Source organism: Cariama cristata, unplaced genomic scaffold, assembly GCF_000690535.1.
Source record: "Cariama cristata isolate BGI_N322 unplaced genomic scaffold, ASM69053v1 scaffold29, whole genome shotgun sequence".
Lineage (NCBI taxonomy): Eukaryota > Metazoa > Chordata > Aves > Cariamiformes > Cariamidae > Cariama > Cariama cristata.
Genome location: NW_009636113.1, coordinates 7,316 through 26,095, shown reverse-complemented (window position 1 = coordinate 26,095; position 18,780 = coordinate 7,316). Strand labels below are relative to the sequence as shown.

The window sequence follows — 18,780 nt, the reverse complement described above, 5'->3', positions numbered from 1 at the left end:
CTGATCAACTAATAAGCAGCATCTTGCCCCTTTGAAGGCATGTTCACACCTGGGTATAGGATCCATGCATTGGCTTTGGCACAGCAAACACAGTGATCTGCCCCTATAGTGCAGACTGCTCAACACACTTTGCAGCCACTGAACTGTGGTGTTTTCCTCCCCTGCTCTGGCAGAGTAGGGCTGATGGCTGAGACATCTCTTCCTTTAATTGTTCTTGAGCTGTGACTTGCCTTGCATTCCCTTCAACCTGTACAATACAAGTACATCAGCTCACTCTAGCAAGCGCTGATCATACCAGCTCTTCAAGGGCTCTGCTAGTCTTAGGTAAGGATTCAGTTAGGGTTCAAGACTACATTTAATATGTATATATCAGATGTAATCTGAAGAGCAACACTTTCCAAGCCCTTCTGAAATAATATTGGGACAGGTGACCTCTAATTTGACAAAAACCCAAATTTGGCACACTATCACTGAGAGGCTGGCCTCAGTCTAAAATAGACAACTGACGCTTTACAGTATAATCTGCAAACTATCAATCATTCTTCTGGTGGGCTCAGTGCTAACTAACAGTAGCTACACAACACTTTGACGAGATGATTCAAATAAGCAGCTTAGCCTAACGAGTATACAGACCCAACAAGTAAATTAGCAATGCATTTAAAAACAATAAGAGGGACTTCAGCAGCCAAGTAGTGATTTAAAGAATCAGTTACATTCATATGGTAAAATCTGTGCAAATACCAGCTTAAAGGTTTTAATTTCATTTTTAACTTATCTTTATCTGAAGAACAGTAACATTATCATTATAATGAACTGTTCTGCCAGGCACACATTACACTGGGTGCTGTTCAAAAATTCCCAAATATAATTAAAAGACTTCTTGGTTGGATTTCCTTTGTTTCTACTTCTTCCCCATGACCCACCCAAACACACAGAGATATAGAGTAAAATGTTGTCTGGATCTTACACAGACAAAAAGAATTCTATTTAGTTGGTGCACCTCTGTGGGGTACGGTCATCGTTTGTTCATGGGGCGTCAGCAGCCCGAGAATATTCAGTTAGCAACCCTCAATGTCAGACAAGGATGGACCGTGGGTTCAAACTCTCCCTCCTGCTAACTTGCAGAACAGTGCCGAGTATGGACTAGGGAGCTGTGGCTGTTCAGAGGAATAGCAACAACAACCTGACAATGTTGTGTTTTACCTTTCAAGGACAATTATACCTTTAAGTGAAATTACTCCGAGCACCACAATCAGGCAGGCCGTTCCACAGCCTCAAAATATAACTTTCTTTTTGAAAAAACCCCAAACATTTTCATACACTTGCCAAGAAATGACTGTATACATCAAACGCTGAGCTATGTAGATACATTGCTTTGACACCTATCCTGAATTCTTCTGTAAAAAACCCTAGAAGTATACATATTTAAACAGATAAACTACCTCTTTTTTTTTTTTTTTTAAGCTACTGAGACCAGAACTAGTAAAAAGAGAGGTTATTCCTTGATCTTCCTTCATTATCATGGACTAATCAGAAACAACTCAATTTTGAAGTCAGAAACATTTACACTATTTGCATCAAAAAAGACCAATAGGAATGCAGCTAAGTATTGCCAGTATTTCTACCAGTGGTTTTGGGATAATGCAGTACCTAGGGCAAAATAACTGTCAGCTATTTTTCTGAGAAGCTGCAAGGAATAATGCTAGCTCTCTATTTTTAAATACTTGGGAGGTATTCAAATACAACAAAAATGAGATTAAGTTGGACAGAAAGAAAGATATTTTCATTACATACAGTATAATATTGGTAATAGCCAATTTAAGAAAAAAACCCAAAACCTAAACAACTCCTGTATGATTTGAAGGTCAATCAAAATGTTCTGCTAAAAATGAAAACAGACAGAAGATTCACTGGTGTTTGCAAAGGTAAACGGTCTGTACAATGTAAAGCTAGTAAACAAAACGTCACTATTTTCAAACTCAGCAGTAAAGAAAATAATTGCTCTTTGATATCAGCCTCCACATTGTGATGCACAGCGCTGATTCTGCTCAGGTAAACAATTTATGTCCAGCATTATAGCGTCCTATAACTACAAACTATCAAAAAAAAGAAAAGATTAACATATTCCACCAATAAATACAGAAAGTGAATGAATACCTCATCTTCTCTATACACAATGGTAACAACTATAAAACTCTAAACTTAGGAGCAGTTCTAAGTTATATTCATAATTAAGACAGCAACACTCTATAATACAAAACTATCAGGTGAGAAAAATAATTTTTTAAATTCTTATTCAATTTACTGACACAGTACATGAAATTCTATTTTCCACATTGCTTCAGGTTCAAAACCAATTTCTTTATGAAGTTTAAATTCATCAAAAAATTTACAAGGCATGAAAATTTAATTTTTTTTTCCATAATTTATACCTGCAATCTCTTCTTCAACATAACTGTTAGCTCAGGACAGCATACCCAAGACAGGTAAACTTTCAGCTAGCCTAATATTAGTGACATCAGCCACACTATGAACCTCTCACAGTTTGCAGCCCCAAACATTACTTTCAGCCTTTCAAGCATGAACTGTGGCAGCTGAAGAGCAAATGCAGGTCAGCTGCTGTTGTGACAGCTACATCATGGTAAGTTCCAGCTGAGGTGAACTGCTGAACACTTCTTAAATGGTGTCAACTAGAGTTGTCAGGAGATCATAAGCCAGAGCCCCAAGCAATTTGATTAGAGTGAGGGAGTAACTGGATTAGCGGAACTACTGAATTAGTATTTGATGAGCTGTATAATTCATGTTATCTTCACAGCACTACTAGCTCTAACACCTGCAACATGAATTAGCATTCACCCCTCCATGTGCCAGGTGACTCAAGCCTCACTAAATACAAACAAGAGATTTGTGCAAAGGTTTGCACTGAAACTGGTGAAAAAATCAAAACTAACCGTACCTTCATCTAGCAATTCAGTAAAGATGCTTGCCAGCTCTATATGTACATTCTCATCTCTTCTTCCATTTTAACCAACTTTAACGGGCAAAGTTGGGAGATACTTTCTCCTAGAGGCAAGATACAACCAGTCAGACAATTGGTGGTATCTTGTCTCTGCGAGAGGTGAAAGACTTACAGAGCCCAGCACGCAATGAATGCTGAGCTCAGTAAGAGAAAGGGCCCCTGCCTTTTGTAGGGCCAGAAGCTGCACAGTCAGTAGTGCCTTGACTCTCCGGGAGCCAGTTTGCCAACTCTGTTGTCACATCTTAGTTTGTAACACTGAAAAATATCATGTACTGAAGGAATGCAGAATGCTCTCCTCAAGCAGCTGCAGGAAGCAGGCCCATCAAGATAAGCCACATCTACCGTTTTTTGAATGTCAATGTGTTGGCAGTATTCTTCTCAGGGCAGTCTGAGTGCAAAACTTCTCTCTCCTACTCCTGCAAGTTACGGGGGTGCCTATTCAGGTTTTAGTGGTACTTCAGACAAATCTGAAGATTCCTTCCAATCATGGGCTGGCTAGACTTCCTGCCTAGAATTACAGTGAATTAAATAAACACAACTTTTGGTTTTCATAGTAAACATAAAATAAACATTTTAAATCAACATTTTTTCAAGTGCTGAAAGGGTTTTTTTGCTGTTCCTTTTTAAAATGAAGTTATCTGTTTCTCTAAATTTCAAGCCAACTACAGTGAAATCAGCTCAGCCATGAAACAGGACTGCAGTCAGAGCTTTATCTGCCTCTATCCCTACAATTATTCCAAAGGAGAAAGACAGAGTAAGTTACGCTACTATTTATAGTAAAAGGAAATGATAAATATGAGTGCTTAGTAAATAGTAGGCAACAGAGAAAATACAGTAATTTGGAGTTATGTCTTCACTAATATCTAGTAATTCACAGGTGGCATGTTACATCTGTGTGCTGTATTTTATTTGACATGTTCACAATCCTTTTTAAGTCAGTCACAAATCCAAACACAGTTAGCAGACAGGGTATTTAATAAAATCAGATTTATAAAACTATTACTGTGTGAAACAGCATTTCACCTATTAGATTTTTCTAATACAAACCCAGCTACTCAAATCAATAGAGAAAGAAAAACAATAAATAATGAAACTATGAGAAAATTACTGCAACATTATCAAAGCTATAAACATAGCAAACATTTCTGATGATACCGTAATGCACTCTACATGTTTTCCCCCCCTTTTTTTTTTTCTTTTTCTTCACAAAACCTCTCCCGATATCTGCAGTTCCTCATCATTTATTCTCTAAATACAGCTCAGTTGACTAAGGCTGAAATGTGCTGAGATGCAGCAACGTTTCAAATTCATACATGAAACAATTTGGAAGCTTCCCCCAGGCGTTGGCGGCTGCGGCTCCCGCTGCTCTGCTACCCACAATCCCCACATTTACCTGCTCGCTGGGCTGCCTCAGCCCTGGTCAGGAAGTGGTAAAGCTGATCCAGCTTATCAGGCTGCTCCTCCAGGGACTTCTGCTGCCATATGGCTGACCCAGGCCCTGCAGCCTCCCTCAAGGCATTCCACTTCTGTATCAGAGTGAAGAGCTCGGAGAAGGACTCGTGATAACCCTGTCGCAGCATGTCGATGCAGATGTTCTTCTTGTATGAATTCCTGTTACTGGGAATAAGAAAGATGGATGTTAAGCCTTTAAACCGGTATTCTCTTCTCCACCTTACCAACTACAGATAACTACAACAGCTTTCAAGAAGAGACCTCTGCAGTTCAGCAGCAAGGAAGGGGTATTTTTTTCTCCCGCTCAGAAAGCGTTCTGCTAAAACACGATGATGAGTGTCATACCCTAGGGAAGTAAATACAGCAATAATGAATAAAGACCAATATATACTTTGAAAACATGTTAAAAATATACTGGCATTCTTTAGCTGGTGTTGGTAAAAAAGGCTGACTGATGGGAACCCCCCCCGCCCATGTTTACATTAGTTCCTGAAAACACAATGAACTCTTAGTACACTTTAAAACAGTGCACAGGGAAAAATGAGGCACATTTCACTTGTCAAAACAATGTATATGTTAAATAGTTTTGCTGTTGGACATGATGGCTTGGTTTAAAACGTCAAACAAATGCTATGCCAGAAACATAATCATTAGATATTATTTTGCTTCTGTTTCGCATGTAACTTCAGCTGGGGCTGGTTTACTGATGCAAAAGTTTGATAATTTCTCCCTAATTTTAAAATCAAATGATGCAATGACGAATTTATATCAAAGTTATCTCATTCATAAATTCTGATAAGACATGCATATCAAAAAGTTGTGTAATCAAGTACTCTCAAGAGGTAATATATCTTTTGAGATATTATTTATGGAAATAATCAAAATATTTCTTTTATGTGGCATGAAACAATCATTGTGTCCTCTCCTGGAGAAAACTATGAGTCCAATGGGACTGCCTGCAACACTAAAGCACAGATGAAAAGATTTGCAGGTGTAGGTACCTAGTGTGAGTAAACAAACCTTCGTCCCAGTAAAATGGCAAGGACTCAGATGTGCTAATTTTATTTTGTATATTCCTTTAAGTTTCCAAACTGTTTTCAAGACCGTCTGTTTAGATTAAAATCCATTTAACTTCAAATTCTCAGCGGCTTTAAAATAAATACGGAATTCTGAAAACTGAGTTTTATAGTCTATGTAATAAATTCAGATGACCTCATGCTAAACAACAGCCTAATGAGACTAATACTTCTAGCCCAAAAAGAGCTACCGCAGCTCTTTAACAACACTAATACCACGGAAGTGATGTAAAAAACTTCTTAGCTAGATGCCAGTGAAATAAACAGTAATGTAAAATGTAAGAAGTAAATAATCTGCATTGTTTCACATTTAATATGAGTAAAATCAAATCTATTAATTATGACAAAGATGCACATTAATCCTTCACATATATTTTTTACATTTCAGTTGCAGGTCTGAACACAAAGTATTACAAAATCCTGATATGATTTAGACTGGACAGTACTGAATTTATGTTTAAAATACAAATAGGTGTTTTTTAAGATTGAAAAGCACATGTTGTTCACACAGACAAGGGAAAACATATAACTATTCTGTACCATTTATATACATATACCATTATATACATATAACCATTCTGCAACATTTATCTTAGAAAAGTAAATGAGAAATAGCTTTAAATGTTTAAATTTTAATTTGCCAGAATATGCTATATTTGTCATATATCAGATGCACAGTACATAGGTTAAAAATACTGTAAAGATATTATGTTAATACTGTGCAATGTATTCTCTACTCTGTATATGGAATACTTTCTTTTTTTCTGTTTTAAAATTCTATCTAACTACAAAAAATTGAAGAATACAGGTAATAAATTCCTACCAACTTCCAAAGGCCTAGGACTGAATCCTACAGTAATATAACTCAGAGCAGTGGAATAACAATCTGCATAGCAGACACACATACACGCATACTTATTTACACAATGTGATCTATATATGTGTGTATGTGTGCCTGCATTAGATCATTAGATGTATTGGAAGTAAACAAGAAAGTACGGCTAAAAGATCTTAACAGTGACTAAACAAAAACTTAATTTGGTTAATTTTTAACACTCACTGCATACTCACTGAGCACAGTATCAGTATTCGTATAAATAGAAAAACTGTGTCCCCGTAAGATGTTATTTCCTATAGACTGATGCATTTTACTTGAAGTCAAAGCACATTTTCTCCAGAACACAGCAAAGCAATATAGGAAAACAACACATACAGTAAAATAGGTCAGTTTTAAAAATTAGTATCAATATTCTTTTAATAAATCCCATCTCAATTAATAAAGAATTTGAAATAATCCTGAAGTAATCATATGGCACACAGCACATTTTTTTCTTAGGCAAAGATAACTGATTTTAACTCACAAGCAGTGAAGCCATCTACTGTATAACCATTCAAATTTTAGAAGCATAAAGACAAAAGTGATCTCTCGGTTCTACTTAAAAACAGAATACACAAAGAGCAAAATAATACTACTATCGTTTCCTTAAGTTTCTGCAATATATAACCCACAAGTGACTGATCACACACAAATAAAGTGGGCTGGAAATGAGTGATATTATGGGGATGAACGGTACTCGTGACACCTAAGAGAGCTTGACACTGCAACGAATTCTGACATTGTTCCAGTTATCAAAGTGGTTCCGGCCGAAAATGCCAGTGTCCATTTTTTCCAACAAACAGTGCTTTCGAACAGAGGAGTAGTGTATGTGACAGAAGTAAACTTTTCACGATTATCTTGACATAAACTATAAATCCTCAATTCTCAAAATCCTTTTCATACTGTTTTTTATGATGTCATGCAGCATGTAAAATGAGAGGTTAAACAGAACATCTCGTGTTTTACATAGCCAAAGATTACCTTATTTCTAATATAACTATAAAAAGATGATACCTAATTAAATGCACATCATTTATTTTATAAAATCCAACTGTTAACAGTATGCATCTACTGCATTAATAAAGTAGTGTACACTAAAGCTTTGGAACCTCGCCACCTAATAACCTACGATATATTACTGACCAAGTAAGTTTGGTTTTCTGCATTGCGTCCACGCCGATTTTAGGTTTCCTTTGAACAATTATGTCACTTCAAGGAGGCAAATGAAAACGGACCGGCCTTCCACCTGAGTGAAGCGGAGCCGCCCAAGAGGTTTAACGGTCTCTGGGGGCACCTACCGGAAAGGCGGGAAAGCGCAGGCAGGGCACGGTAACGGGGCAGCAGCCGGCGGAACAAAGGACGGACCCAGCCCGGGTCGCCCCGCGCAGGAGAACAGCGGAGCTGCGCGCCCCGCGCTGCCCCTGGCTCCGGGCTGCGCTACCCGGCACCGCAAAAAGCACAGGGCCAAACCCATGCAAACGTTGCGGGCAAGCAATTAAAGTAGTCGAACTGGAATGAGCGGACGGCTTCGTAGTGTTGGCTGCGTTTAAGTTTAAATTTGAACCGTGAGAGGAATATAAACCTAAAGCCCTCTTTCCCCTAGATGCTAGGAGAAAAAGATTTCAGATGGATTTTTTTGAAACAAATTATTTGTTAATGAAATCTGGAGCATAACTATGTATTTATGGTTTAAACAAAGATACCAGCTAATCTGATTTTATTCTAAAGTAGATTTATTGTATTTTTTCTAATCCATGCGATTCGACAGATGAGAACCGTAATACTTAACACAAACATAGACGATGCTCAGATTCCAGTGCTCCTCAGAGTCCACGCTCATCTCTGCCATTACTGAAGCCCTGTTGATGTTGCTACATGTTTATTTACACCGGCTGGGTGGAACAGTGCCAGGAGGTGCAGTGAGTGGATCTGGTCAGGTATCATGCGTTTGTCCCGCACCAGCCCTTCCTGCCACGAAGGATTTTGTGCACGAGGTGCTGAAAAACTCCATGCGCTTCTCTGTGTCTGTGTGGCATGAGGGGGAGGTCAGAAGAATTTTTAGCACCAAATAAATGACCACCAAAAGTTAAAGTTGCCTTTTCAGTGGAACAACGTTATAGATGATGATTTCATGTAGCATAATATCACACGGGTGGAAGCGGTTATTTATTGAATGTGGATCTGTGAGCTTGAAAAGGCACTGCCATTGTTAACACTGTGCTTTGAGTGTACCTGGATATTGCTACAGGCATTTCACTTGCCTTAAACTGTACAGCTACTTACACAATTTTCTTATACGCGTTTCTTTTTATTATTATCATTGCTACCCTAAAATGATCTACAGTCATGCTGAAGAGTCACAGAAACCTGATTCTAATCTGCCTTTACCAGTGCAAAAATCATAAATTCTACCCTTCAGTGAGGCTAATGAAATTACACCGTTGTTGCAATCTCAAGGACCTTTCTATGTTATGGTATTGTACTTTTACAAGACTCCTAAGCAATGCTGCGAGATCAGGACAGTACCATACTATGTTCCCTTTAACTTAAAATCCTGCACAACAAGGGTATTTGCACTCTTTACACTGAAAGAGAGAGAAGAAAAAAGAAATTAAGAGGCCAAGAGGCAGGTACTGGTGTTAGAAATAATCAAAACAGCCAGTATAACACAACAGAATTATTTATCGTGAGCTTAATTCTCCATGCCTCCTGTCTGGTGTGGTCAAATCACAGACATGCAAAATAAGTGCAAGTCTACTATTTTCAGATGATGGACTTTTTTTTTTTTAATATGAAGGTCCATATCTTTAGATTTTGTAGGATTTAATTAATACTATAGGTTAATGCCAGCTGCTGATTACAATACAAGTGTACAGTAGCAATCCCATTTTGTAAAGCACAAAATGGCATGGATTAAACAACGATAGTATATAAAATATTAAAGTGTACTTCCAGTGTAAAATAATTAATCTACCAATTATTATAATGTTTAAAAACTGTATTCAAATAGGTTTCATCCACTTGGGATTTTCTTCTGCAGTTGGCAAGTCAACGACTGATAGAAATGCCTTAGATAAGGATCACAAAATTACGAAAAAATAATCAAGACTTTTTGTGTAAGTTTAAATAAACTAATACATTTTACCTTTTTTCCTCCTACATTTCCTGTCTATAAATCTACAAGAAAATTAAAGTTACATGAAGGATGTGAGTACTTAGCTACTTTGTGTTTAACCTATATGCAAACACAGCGTAAACAAGGAGATGTCGGAATTTCCTCACTAAAATTTGAAAAATATATACATTAAATAAAATCAAATATACTATACAAAACACTAAAAAGCCAAGCATGCTATAAGCGTTTATAACTTCAGGCTGCTCTGCCTAAGAATTGAAAGAGGAATTATTATTTAGTTATAGCTGGGCAGCCCAAAAATGTAACAGATTTGCAACACTGTTAGTGAGGCACATCTAAAATAGAGTTAAAACTTCTGCAGGGCACTGTTGACCACAAAAAGCACTTATGCAAATACTCGATAAAGACGGAAGCTGAAGATTTGACTACCGCATTCAGCGATGCTGCAATCCCGGTTACAGTGGTATAAAACCATGTACTCACACAGTTGCAATCTACATTGTCATGTCTGGGCTGCAATCCACCGAAGTTAGGTACATAGCTAACTTGAAAATATACCCGAGTCGTCTGAGCATCTGTGTTCACTGGGAAAATTGATACACATAAGTACTTTGCTGAGTCAAGCCTCTCAGTTGGTCAAGGTACTCGGCACATTTTCACCACATACTGCTACTGATACAAAGCTCTTTAACTGAAACAGGGCACAGCCCTCTCTAATCCGAGTTTAAAGCTTGTCTGTTTAAATACTTCCCTTTTAATGAAATATTTACTGGATGGTAATATGTTAAATTGTAGACTATAGTAATCTCATTAAAGAAACATATGAAAGTATAGTAAATGCCATTAAGTAGTAATAGACTGTTAGCTTACACATCAGAATTTTTGATTTCTAAGGCTGAGAATTAAACTATATCGGGGTGGGGTGCATGTTTTTTAATTTCAATTATAAAGCTGAAATAACTAATGTCCTAATACAAAAAGCATAAAATCCACCAAACCCCTAAATGTTATAAAATAATTCCCTTCTCTAAACAGTGAATAAAAATATATTGCATGACAATTTGTACACATCATGAGAGGGAAGAACATCTACTTGAAACTGACTTTTGTAACAAACCAGATTTTTTTAAATGAGAAAAGGTTTATGGAGCTATGTGTTCAGAACTATTAATAGAAAGATGAAAGTAAAGTCTATCAGAAAATAAATATGTAGGTACTTGATACCATACATATAGCTACAATAACTTTCAGCATAAGTAAGGCAGTATTTTTCATCTACTGCCTCGCAGTCTCCAACCGTCGTCAAACCACACTTTAACCTAAATCATGCAATCAAAGGTGGATGCGTAACCTGTCAGTAGGATCCCGCAAAGAACACGTATATTGAACTCGCTTCCTTTTGTTCAAAGCTATGCTGCCACTTTAATACTACATAAAATGAAAAATTAATCAATTATAAACATCAAAGGATGACACAGAAAAAGTATTTTAAAATGACTGTAAGTACTGTAATAATTAAGAATCCTCATTAACCCAGAAAATGGAAATATAAATTTAGCAATGAACTTTTGGAACATTTTGTCCCTAAACATAAATGCAAAGAAAGCACTAAAAATAAAGATAAAAGTGTTACCCTTATAAAAATATTCCTCATACAAGAGCACAGACACCTGTGATTATTTCAAGTATAATCAGAAAAAAACCATTATCTTCATTAATCTTTCTGCTTTTTTTCTAAATTAATTATGTTCATTAACAAAAAGTAATTCCAACCATATTTTATAGACTATTATTTATCAAAATGAAGTATTTCTCAACTTTCCACTTTTATTTCAGAGCTGACCGAATGGACTGAGAGCTAGAAACTTTTTGGAACCCTTACCATTTGACTTGCATGATATTGGAGAAGTCATTATATTTCTCTGCAAGTTTCTTTCACAGCGTGCAAAATTATCTTTAGAAAAAGATAACCATAATTATTTACTTTCTGTGTCTTCTCAAGCGGATGCTATGAATTATCATAAACCCCTCTACACGGCTATGCATTTATTATACTATTGCTATGAACAATTCCCACAGTACTTTTGCTTTTGTTTATGATATCTCATTCAAGTCCCCAACAGAATTTACTCAGTCGTCTAAGGACAAATAGACCACACAGAGATTAAGAGGTAAAGAAAAGAGAGGATTTTACACAGTTCAGAAGGATTCACTGTTAGAATTATTAGGAAGTCAAGACTGTACCAAGGTAAATTAGACTGTCTTTATTTCAGACTGGTTTTTCATGTTAGAGATGCTTCACCTTTATGGAGTGTTTCAAAAATAGAAGTCAGTTGTGTATTGCTTGTACATTACCTTCAGTACCAAATATTGTTGAACTATTGAGAAATGAAAGCACTAGAAAACCGTAAGACCAAACTTAGTAAAAACAACAAGCTACACAAAAAAAGAAAAACTTCAGCTCACTGTGTTCTTCTTTATTAAAGTATGTCATGTATTTTATCTTTGCAAGAGTTTGATGAGTTTTTGCAAGTAAAATTCTGTTTCCTCTATACTTGCTAATAGTCATGAGAATCTGTAGTTTGCACCTTCCCATTAAAAATGCATTGTATTTTTTGAAATTATTCACCCCGCCTTTTATCCAGATCATGTCTTTGAAAGGAGGAAGTAGATAATAAATGGAATAATTCATGATTTCCCATTAAATATGAAACTTTCTTTTGCAGAGTTTAGAAAATGAAGTTCTACATAATGTACAGAAGTTGATTAGAACTTTTTTTAACCTTTTCAAGAAAAACCTTTCACATTACACAAACGCACAGAGAAGTTTCTTCAGGAAAGGCAAGCCATTCACTTCCCACACAGTTCTGTTCTTTAGATCACTGCCTAATTACACTAAATAATATGTTTATCAGGCCCGAAATTCACAGAGATCATTCATTTGACCAAAAAGAATGTGTGCCTCTAAGTGCTAAAATCTCTTTTTGAAAGTTGTTTAATAAACATTGAATGCTGGTCACGGCAAGCAAGATTGTTAGGAATTATTCAGACAGAAAAAAATACATATTTAAATAATATTGTGAAAGAAATTTAAAATTTATCATCTAGCTCAATAAGTGACTTGTGCCATCTCCCTTTCCACAATCAGCAGGGAGTTTGGGATAGAGTGCCTTAATTTAAAATTTCTTTTACTATGAAAGCATACATTTCTTTGGTTCTGATTTACTCTTTTCCATAGTTTTTAGTATTTAAAAGTGAAGAAACATCCTCATAAAATGTAAATGAGTTGACACAACATTCCAGCAGTTCTCAACCAGAGTATTGTGAGCAAAGAGGGTCATAAGGTGCTCACGGGTCATAGCCAAAGATTGACATCAGCAAGAACAGCAAAATCTTGCTAGGACCTGAACACGAAAGGGAAAGAACAGTTTACTTCTTTCTCCTTTTGCTGCTGTGTCCTTCTTTAGCTGCCTTGAGCTCTCCTCTCTCCCTCTGTCTTCATAGTGTCATACACAGAAGAAATGGAAGCAGCTCAAATCAGTGCATCACTAGAACCAAGTGCTGTGCAATCAAGGACTGAAATACAAGGGAAAAGCAGAATCTGCACCTACACGTTATCTGTCTGTGTCTGAAACTGCCTTTTGCAAGTTTTCTAGTAATAGCAGCTACCCCTTCTCCTTCCTTGCCTTAACCCCAAACCAATAAGATATTTTTCCTAACCCTTATTCTTGGCAGTGCCACTCCCCTGCCCCTTGGGAACCTCACTCAATAACACAGAAATGGTCAAATCCACCTTACAACAAAAAAGTCCCAAGCCTAAATTATGCATGTTCAAATTAGGAAGCCCCAGTAAAGATTTCAGGTTGTGCAAAAAACCCCATGGCAATATGATAAGCTGTCAATGAAAAAAAGGTCCCAATCTATTTGTTGAGTAAAAGATTTCACAGGTCACCTATGAAGTCACCTTTCTAATTTATTTGGTAGGGGTGACAGCTACTAAAAAGTCTGGATTAATCAAAACCCTAATCAGCTATTTGTGTTCAGCTTCCTTAAAGAACTGGTCCATCAATGCCGAAGAGTAGAATAAGGACAAATAGAAAAGCAAGTATATCCAAAACTGAGTGCCAAAACTCTCACGATTTAAACGACTCATAAACAGAGGACAAGATCAGAAGCAGCACAGTATAATAGTAGGGCTTACTAGTCCATCATGGCTATAACAAAAATAAAGAATAAACCACCCTTCAAGCTAGACCTTCTCCTCTCCGTCAGCCCACAAACCCATTCCTCTCCAGCAGTGGACTCTCCAGATCATCCTGGCCCCTAATCAGGTGAGGAAGTTTCTTCCTCTTTGGTCTTAGAGGACAGATGAGGTTGAATATTCAGAGACCAACTGGTAGAAGAAGTAAGGATGTAGGAAAGAAATCTTTTATTTCCACAAACTAATCTTGAGCACTAATACTTTAACCCTCATTAATTTTCCAACATCTTTTTTCCTTAACTCTACTTAGCTGATAGTGACACTGAAAACAGCAGAAACTTGGGGGGGGTGGGGACACAGTAGTAAATAATTTATCCTCACTGAAGAATGGAAGAATAATCTGTCAGATAGCACTAACAGAAGATTTAAAACGGATGCCAGGTCACTTTTGTTCTGGCCTTGGCCAGCTTCTTGTAGAAATTCTGCCTCAGGAATTAGCAAAAGCAACTCTCTAAGACTTCTACCTGATCTTTTTACAGCTTTCAAAATTCAGTAGTTCTGCAGTGTGAGATTCAGTGGTAAATGTACATGTCTACATCTGAGCTGGTCACCCTAAGCTCTCGATATAAGCAACAGAGAGAAATACATGCTTCAAAAGTATAATTCACCTTACTCTAAAGCAGTTGTCTGAATCCTAAAAGATGGGCCTCAACTAGTCAAATAACTTAATTATTTCCCTTGATTATATGGAGTGATTAACCTAGTCCTCTGGATCAGTTAAACTTAGGTGAAAATCCCTTTGCTCTTTTTGCAGAGCAGGACAAAGGTTTATGGAAGCAAAGGATTCCTACTATATTCACCACTCATCACTCCTCCAGTAAAAATATTCTGTTCCAGTTTTCAGTATACAATCTGCAAAGCAGATTAATGATTGATCTTCCCAGTATCAGCTGAGATGTCTGGCAATTTCTCTGGAGGTCACAGCCCACCTGAGAATGAAAGCCTTTGCCTTTTTGTGTTCCAGATAGTCTTGAAGTGGACTAGCCTTCTGGTGAATTCTAAGTAGAACAACCCACTGTATCTCAAAAGCATCTGATTAAATGCATATAAGATAATCTTATCTCCTGCCTGAAAAAGTCATATCAGAGCATGTCTTTACTGACAGAAATTTATCAAGGTAAGCTTTCCATAACACAGTGATCCACAACTCACAAGACAGAAACACAAATACAAATTTTCTACTTATCTAGGTCAGCCTGTACCATCTCTGTATAATAATCTAGATGTCATCTGACTACCAATGAGTCTTGAACTAGAACTCCATCATCCAATTCAGAGAAATAAATCTAGTAAAGTCGTCGATGTAATATTTTGTTGTAACTATTAAACAAAGCTATTCCTCTCATAAAAAAGATTTTGAAGTCTCTCTTTCTAGTCTCGAACTCTTTTTTGATGATACAGTTGTCTTTGGACAATTTTCATTTGTATGAAGAGGAGAGAACTGTTACTTGATCTTTCTGGCCCTGACAAAAAGATCAGGAAACAGGAATGACAATATCAAATTCTGGTCCATTCTAGGGTCCAAACTTATTTGAAGATTCAACCCTGGCATCAATCTTTTGATGGAAACTGCCTTACTTCACAGTTAACCATGAGCTTTCTGACTCTTAGATCAGTCACAAGGACAATTTTTAATTTTTACTGCAACCTAATTTTAAGCCATTAATGATTTGGTGAGTCAAGACCAAGAACAGAAAGTATCAGGGAAAGCACACTGAAGGCCAGTGGAGTCAGTCAGCCTCCCCAGCAGCTTACAAAAGCCTAATTCCGTGGCAAGAAAGCAGTCACATTCTGCATTAATGGGAACCTTTACTTTTTTTTCCATTGCCAGCTTCTTACATGACATTCAATTCTTATTTCAAGTTAAAGCCTTAGAGAAGGAAACAAAACAAAATCAATGAAAAAAAAAAGCAATATCCTGTTTTAATATAATTAAAGTACTGTCTTTCTTAAGTACTGTTTTTTCTTCCTCTTCTTTCATACCACCCTGGGACAAAAAACTACTACAAAGAAAAAAAAAATCTGAACATTTTTCCACAGAAAAATGAGATTATAACATAAGTACACTTAATGGATTTCTTCTCATTTGCTGAAGTTTGGAACTGAGTACATTACTGTATGGACGTAGGATAACTGCAAACTTTTTTTCTTTTTTTCCTTCAACTATGAAGAAACTAGCTTCTCTTAATTTTAAAGAATATTGCGAAGGATACAATTGTAGGGAACAGCTTTAAAGAATGTTGCTTGTTTCCATAAACGTGATACTACCCATACATTCCTTTATTTAGGAGGTAATAAATTCGTTATCTACGTAACATGCAGCAAAAAAAAAAAAAAGGTGTTTAATATTAAGCAGGAGTGTGGCTACAAGAATTTGTCTTGACAAAATAATGACTGATTTATTAAATTAACCTCTATATTAAAAAAAAGTACAGCTATTTAGGTGGCAAAGGAAAGATATCCTGTCCTTTTATAAAGAAGTGCAATAATCTACTTTGGGAGGGAAACAATACTATAAAAAACTACACAGCATATTATAAGCCATTTCTCACACTTTTTAAAATAAAAACACCTCTTGTCTGCTGAGATATTGTCCTGGTCTCAGCTGGGATAGAGTTAATTTTCTATGTAGTAGCTGGTATAGTGTTATGTTTTGGATTTCGTACGAGAGTCGTGTTGATAACACACTGATGGTTTTAGTTGATGCTAAGTAGTGTTTATACTGAGTCAAGGATTCTTCAGCTTCTCATGCCCAGCCAGCAAGAAGGCTGGAGGGGCAAAAGAAGTTGGGAGGGGACACAGCCAGGACAGCTGACCAAAGCTGGCCAAAGGGATATTCCATACCATATGATATCATGCCAGTATATAAACTGCTAGTTTGTTACCATTTGTTTGCTCTTAAATGATTGTATCAGGTTTACCGAAAGTCATTAGTAAATTACATACTATAGACATTTTGTAACCACTGAGCTACCACCAAAAGCTAAAATTCTGAGAATAATTAAATACACAGAACATGAATGTAGTCTTTTAAAAGATGTACTTAAAAATCTCCATAGAAATATACTAGAATACATATGATATTTCAGTTTAATCTTCTAAGAGGCTTTGATAACTTTGAAAAACAGCACATTACAAAACACTAAGGAAACACTCCACTTGGTGTAGGTATTGCAGAGATGAAATTCTCACTTCATTGTGGATTTCCTTGCTGGTTTCCTTTTCCATAACCTCCAGACTCAGGGTTTGGATATAGAAAGAAAAATCATATAGGAGTGTGGCCAAAGTGGGTTTTTTTTGTTTGTTTTGTTTGTTTGTGTTTTTTGGTATTTTTTTAATAGCAGTAAGAGGCTGACCTGATCAAATCAGAGCTGTAAAATGCACTTTGTTTGGTATTTTTTTAATAGCAGTAAGAGGTTGACCTGATCAATTCAGAGCTGTAAAATGCACTTCGAAGCCCCAAGGCCGTCCTAAAATAGCAGTGACTTTCTGTGTAATCACAGAGAGAAGACTTCTGTCCCTGGCATGATGTGTGTACTGCAGAAATCCACTGGGGCTAAAGGCTGAAACAGCTCACTGGGAAGGCAAGTCAGCCTACAACAACTGTTGTAGCGTAATGACTACAGCAGCACTGCATAGCTGGTATGGAACTCAGGTGACAATAAGTAAATGTATTTATTTCTGTGCTTGCTCCCTGAGGCCTGTTACTTCCTCCCTCCTCACAGAGTGACTGCGCTGCCCTTAAATCAGGGCACAGGACCTCCGTCAACACAGCATTCGCTTGGGAAGGATCTATTCCTTATGTTGGTCCAGCTCATGCAGAATGTGACCTTGTCATGGACCAATCTTAGTTTCCTTCTCTTTAAGCAGGGAATATTTAAATCTAGCACAATTAGTACAAAGCATGATCAAAGGTAACTGTCCCATATCAATCACGTGTACTCACAGAGCAGTAACATGGCACTTCCCACTGCCTCACCTAACTCGCTTTCCTCTCACTGTCAGGCTGCTCTCTCCCACAAACAGTGACCATGATAACAGAGTCTCTGCTACAGAAACAAAGGAACAAACTGAACTTTGCAAATCCTAGGATAACATTTTGAGATGGTCCTGCCCGATCCTGTCATCAAACTAATCTTTAGTCTATCATCTTTGAACCTGGCCTTAACTGAAACAAAAGAAGTGGGGTATGAGTTTTCTTTAAACAGATTGCTGTCCCTGATGATCAGATACATTACATGACCAGATACATTACAATCTTTGTACTGACAGTCAGAGCACTTCTCAGCTTTATCATGTTACCATCGTACATGTATCACAGGAAAGGGAAGTGAGCCTGCTGGCTGAGTGTTATATGGCATGGTTTTAGGACACTGCTAAAGTTATTAACTCTCAATTCAAATTTGGTAATTTTCTATATTTTCATACGAAAATTTTTAGGGAAGGTTTGCAGGTACATTCTTAGGCTAAGAGGAGAAAAGCAGCATGTTTTGCAAAAAACTAGCTGGTCAGATTCCTGTCTGATTGATAGAATGTTTGGATGCTGCAAGGGTGATCTTGCAATATTAATTGTTAAGGTGCCTAGAGCCCTTGTATATGCATCTTTTTATTATTTAAATATTGAAATAAATAAATCATCTCACTTAAGCAACCAGCGATTCAGATTTGTTAGAATTCTTTCATTAATTTTGATGATGCTGAACCCCAGATCTGTTAAAATACTCTAGAAGAATAAGTCAGTCGTAGTCTCTTGTAAATGTAAAATGTAAATACCTCAGCTGTAAGAAATCAAAAGTTATCTAGATTTCTTTCATTCATTGGGTTTTTAAATAACTAATGGTGTATTAAATGCTTCACTACAGAAGTCAGCACTTGGGCTTGACTAAATAATAACTCAAAATTACAAGAACATATATGTCGATATACTAAGCTTCCACCCCAGAGGAGATATTTCACAGA

General features: G+C 36.8%; 1 protein-coding gene across 1 annotated transcript in view; it reads right to left on the bottom strand.

Moving 5' to 3' along the window:
• TTC29 (tetratricopeptide repeat domain 29) overlaps positions 1-18,780 on the bottom strand; it is a gene marked incomplete at its 3' end in the record, with an annotated part of 83,606 nt that overhangs the window by 57,527 nt on the left and 7,299 nt on the right. Inside the window, exon 4 of the mRNA XM_009707780.1 lies at positions 4,413-4,636. Coding sequence (XP_009706082.1) covers positions 4,413-4,636 — 224 coding nt within the window. The remainder of the gene's footprint in view (positions 1-4,412; positions 4,637-18,780) is intronic.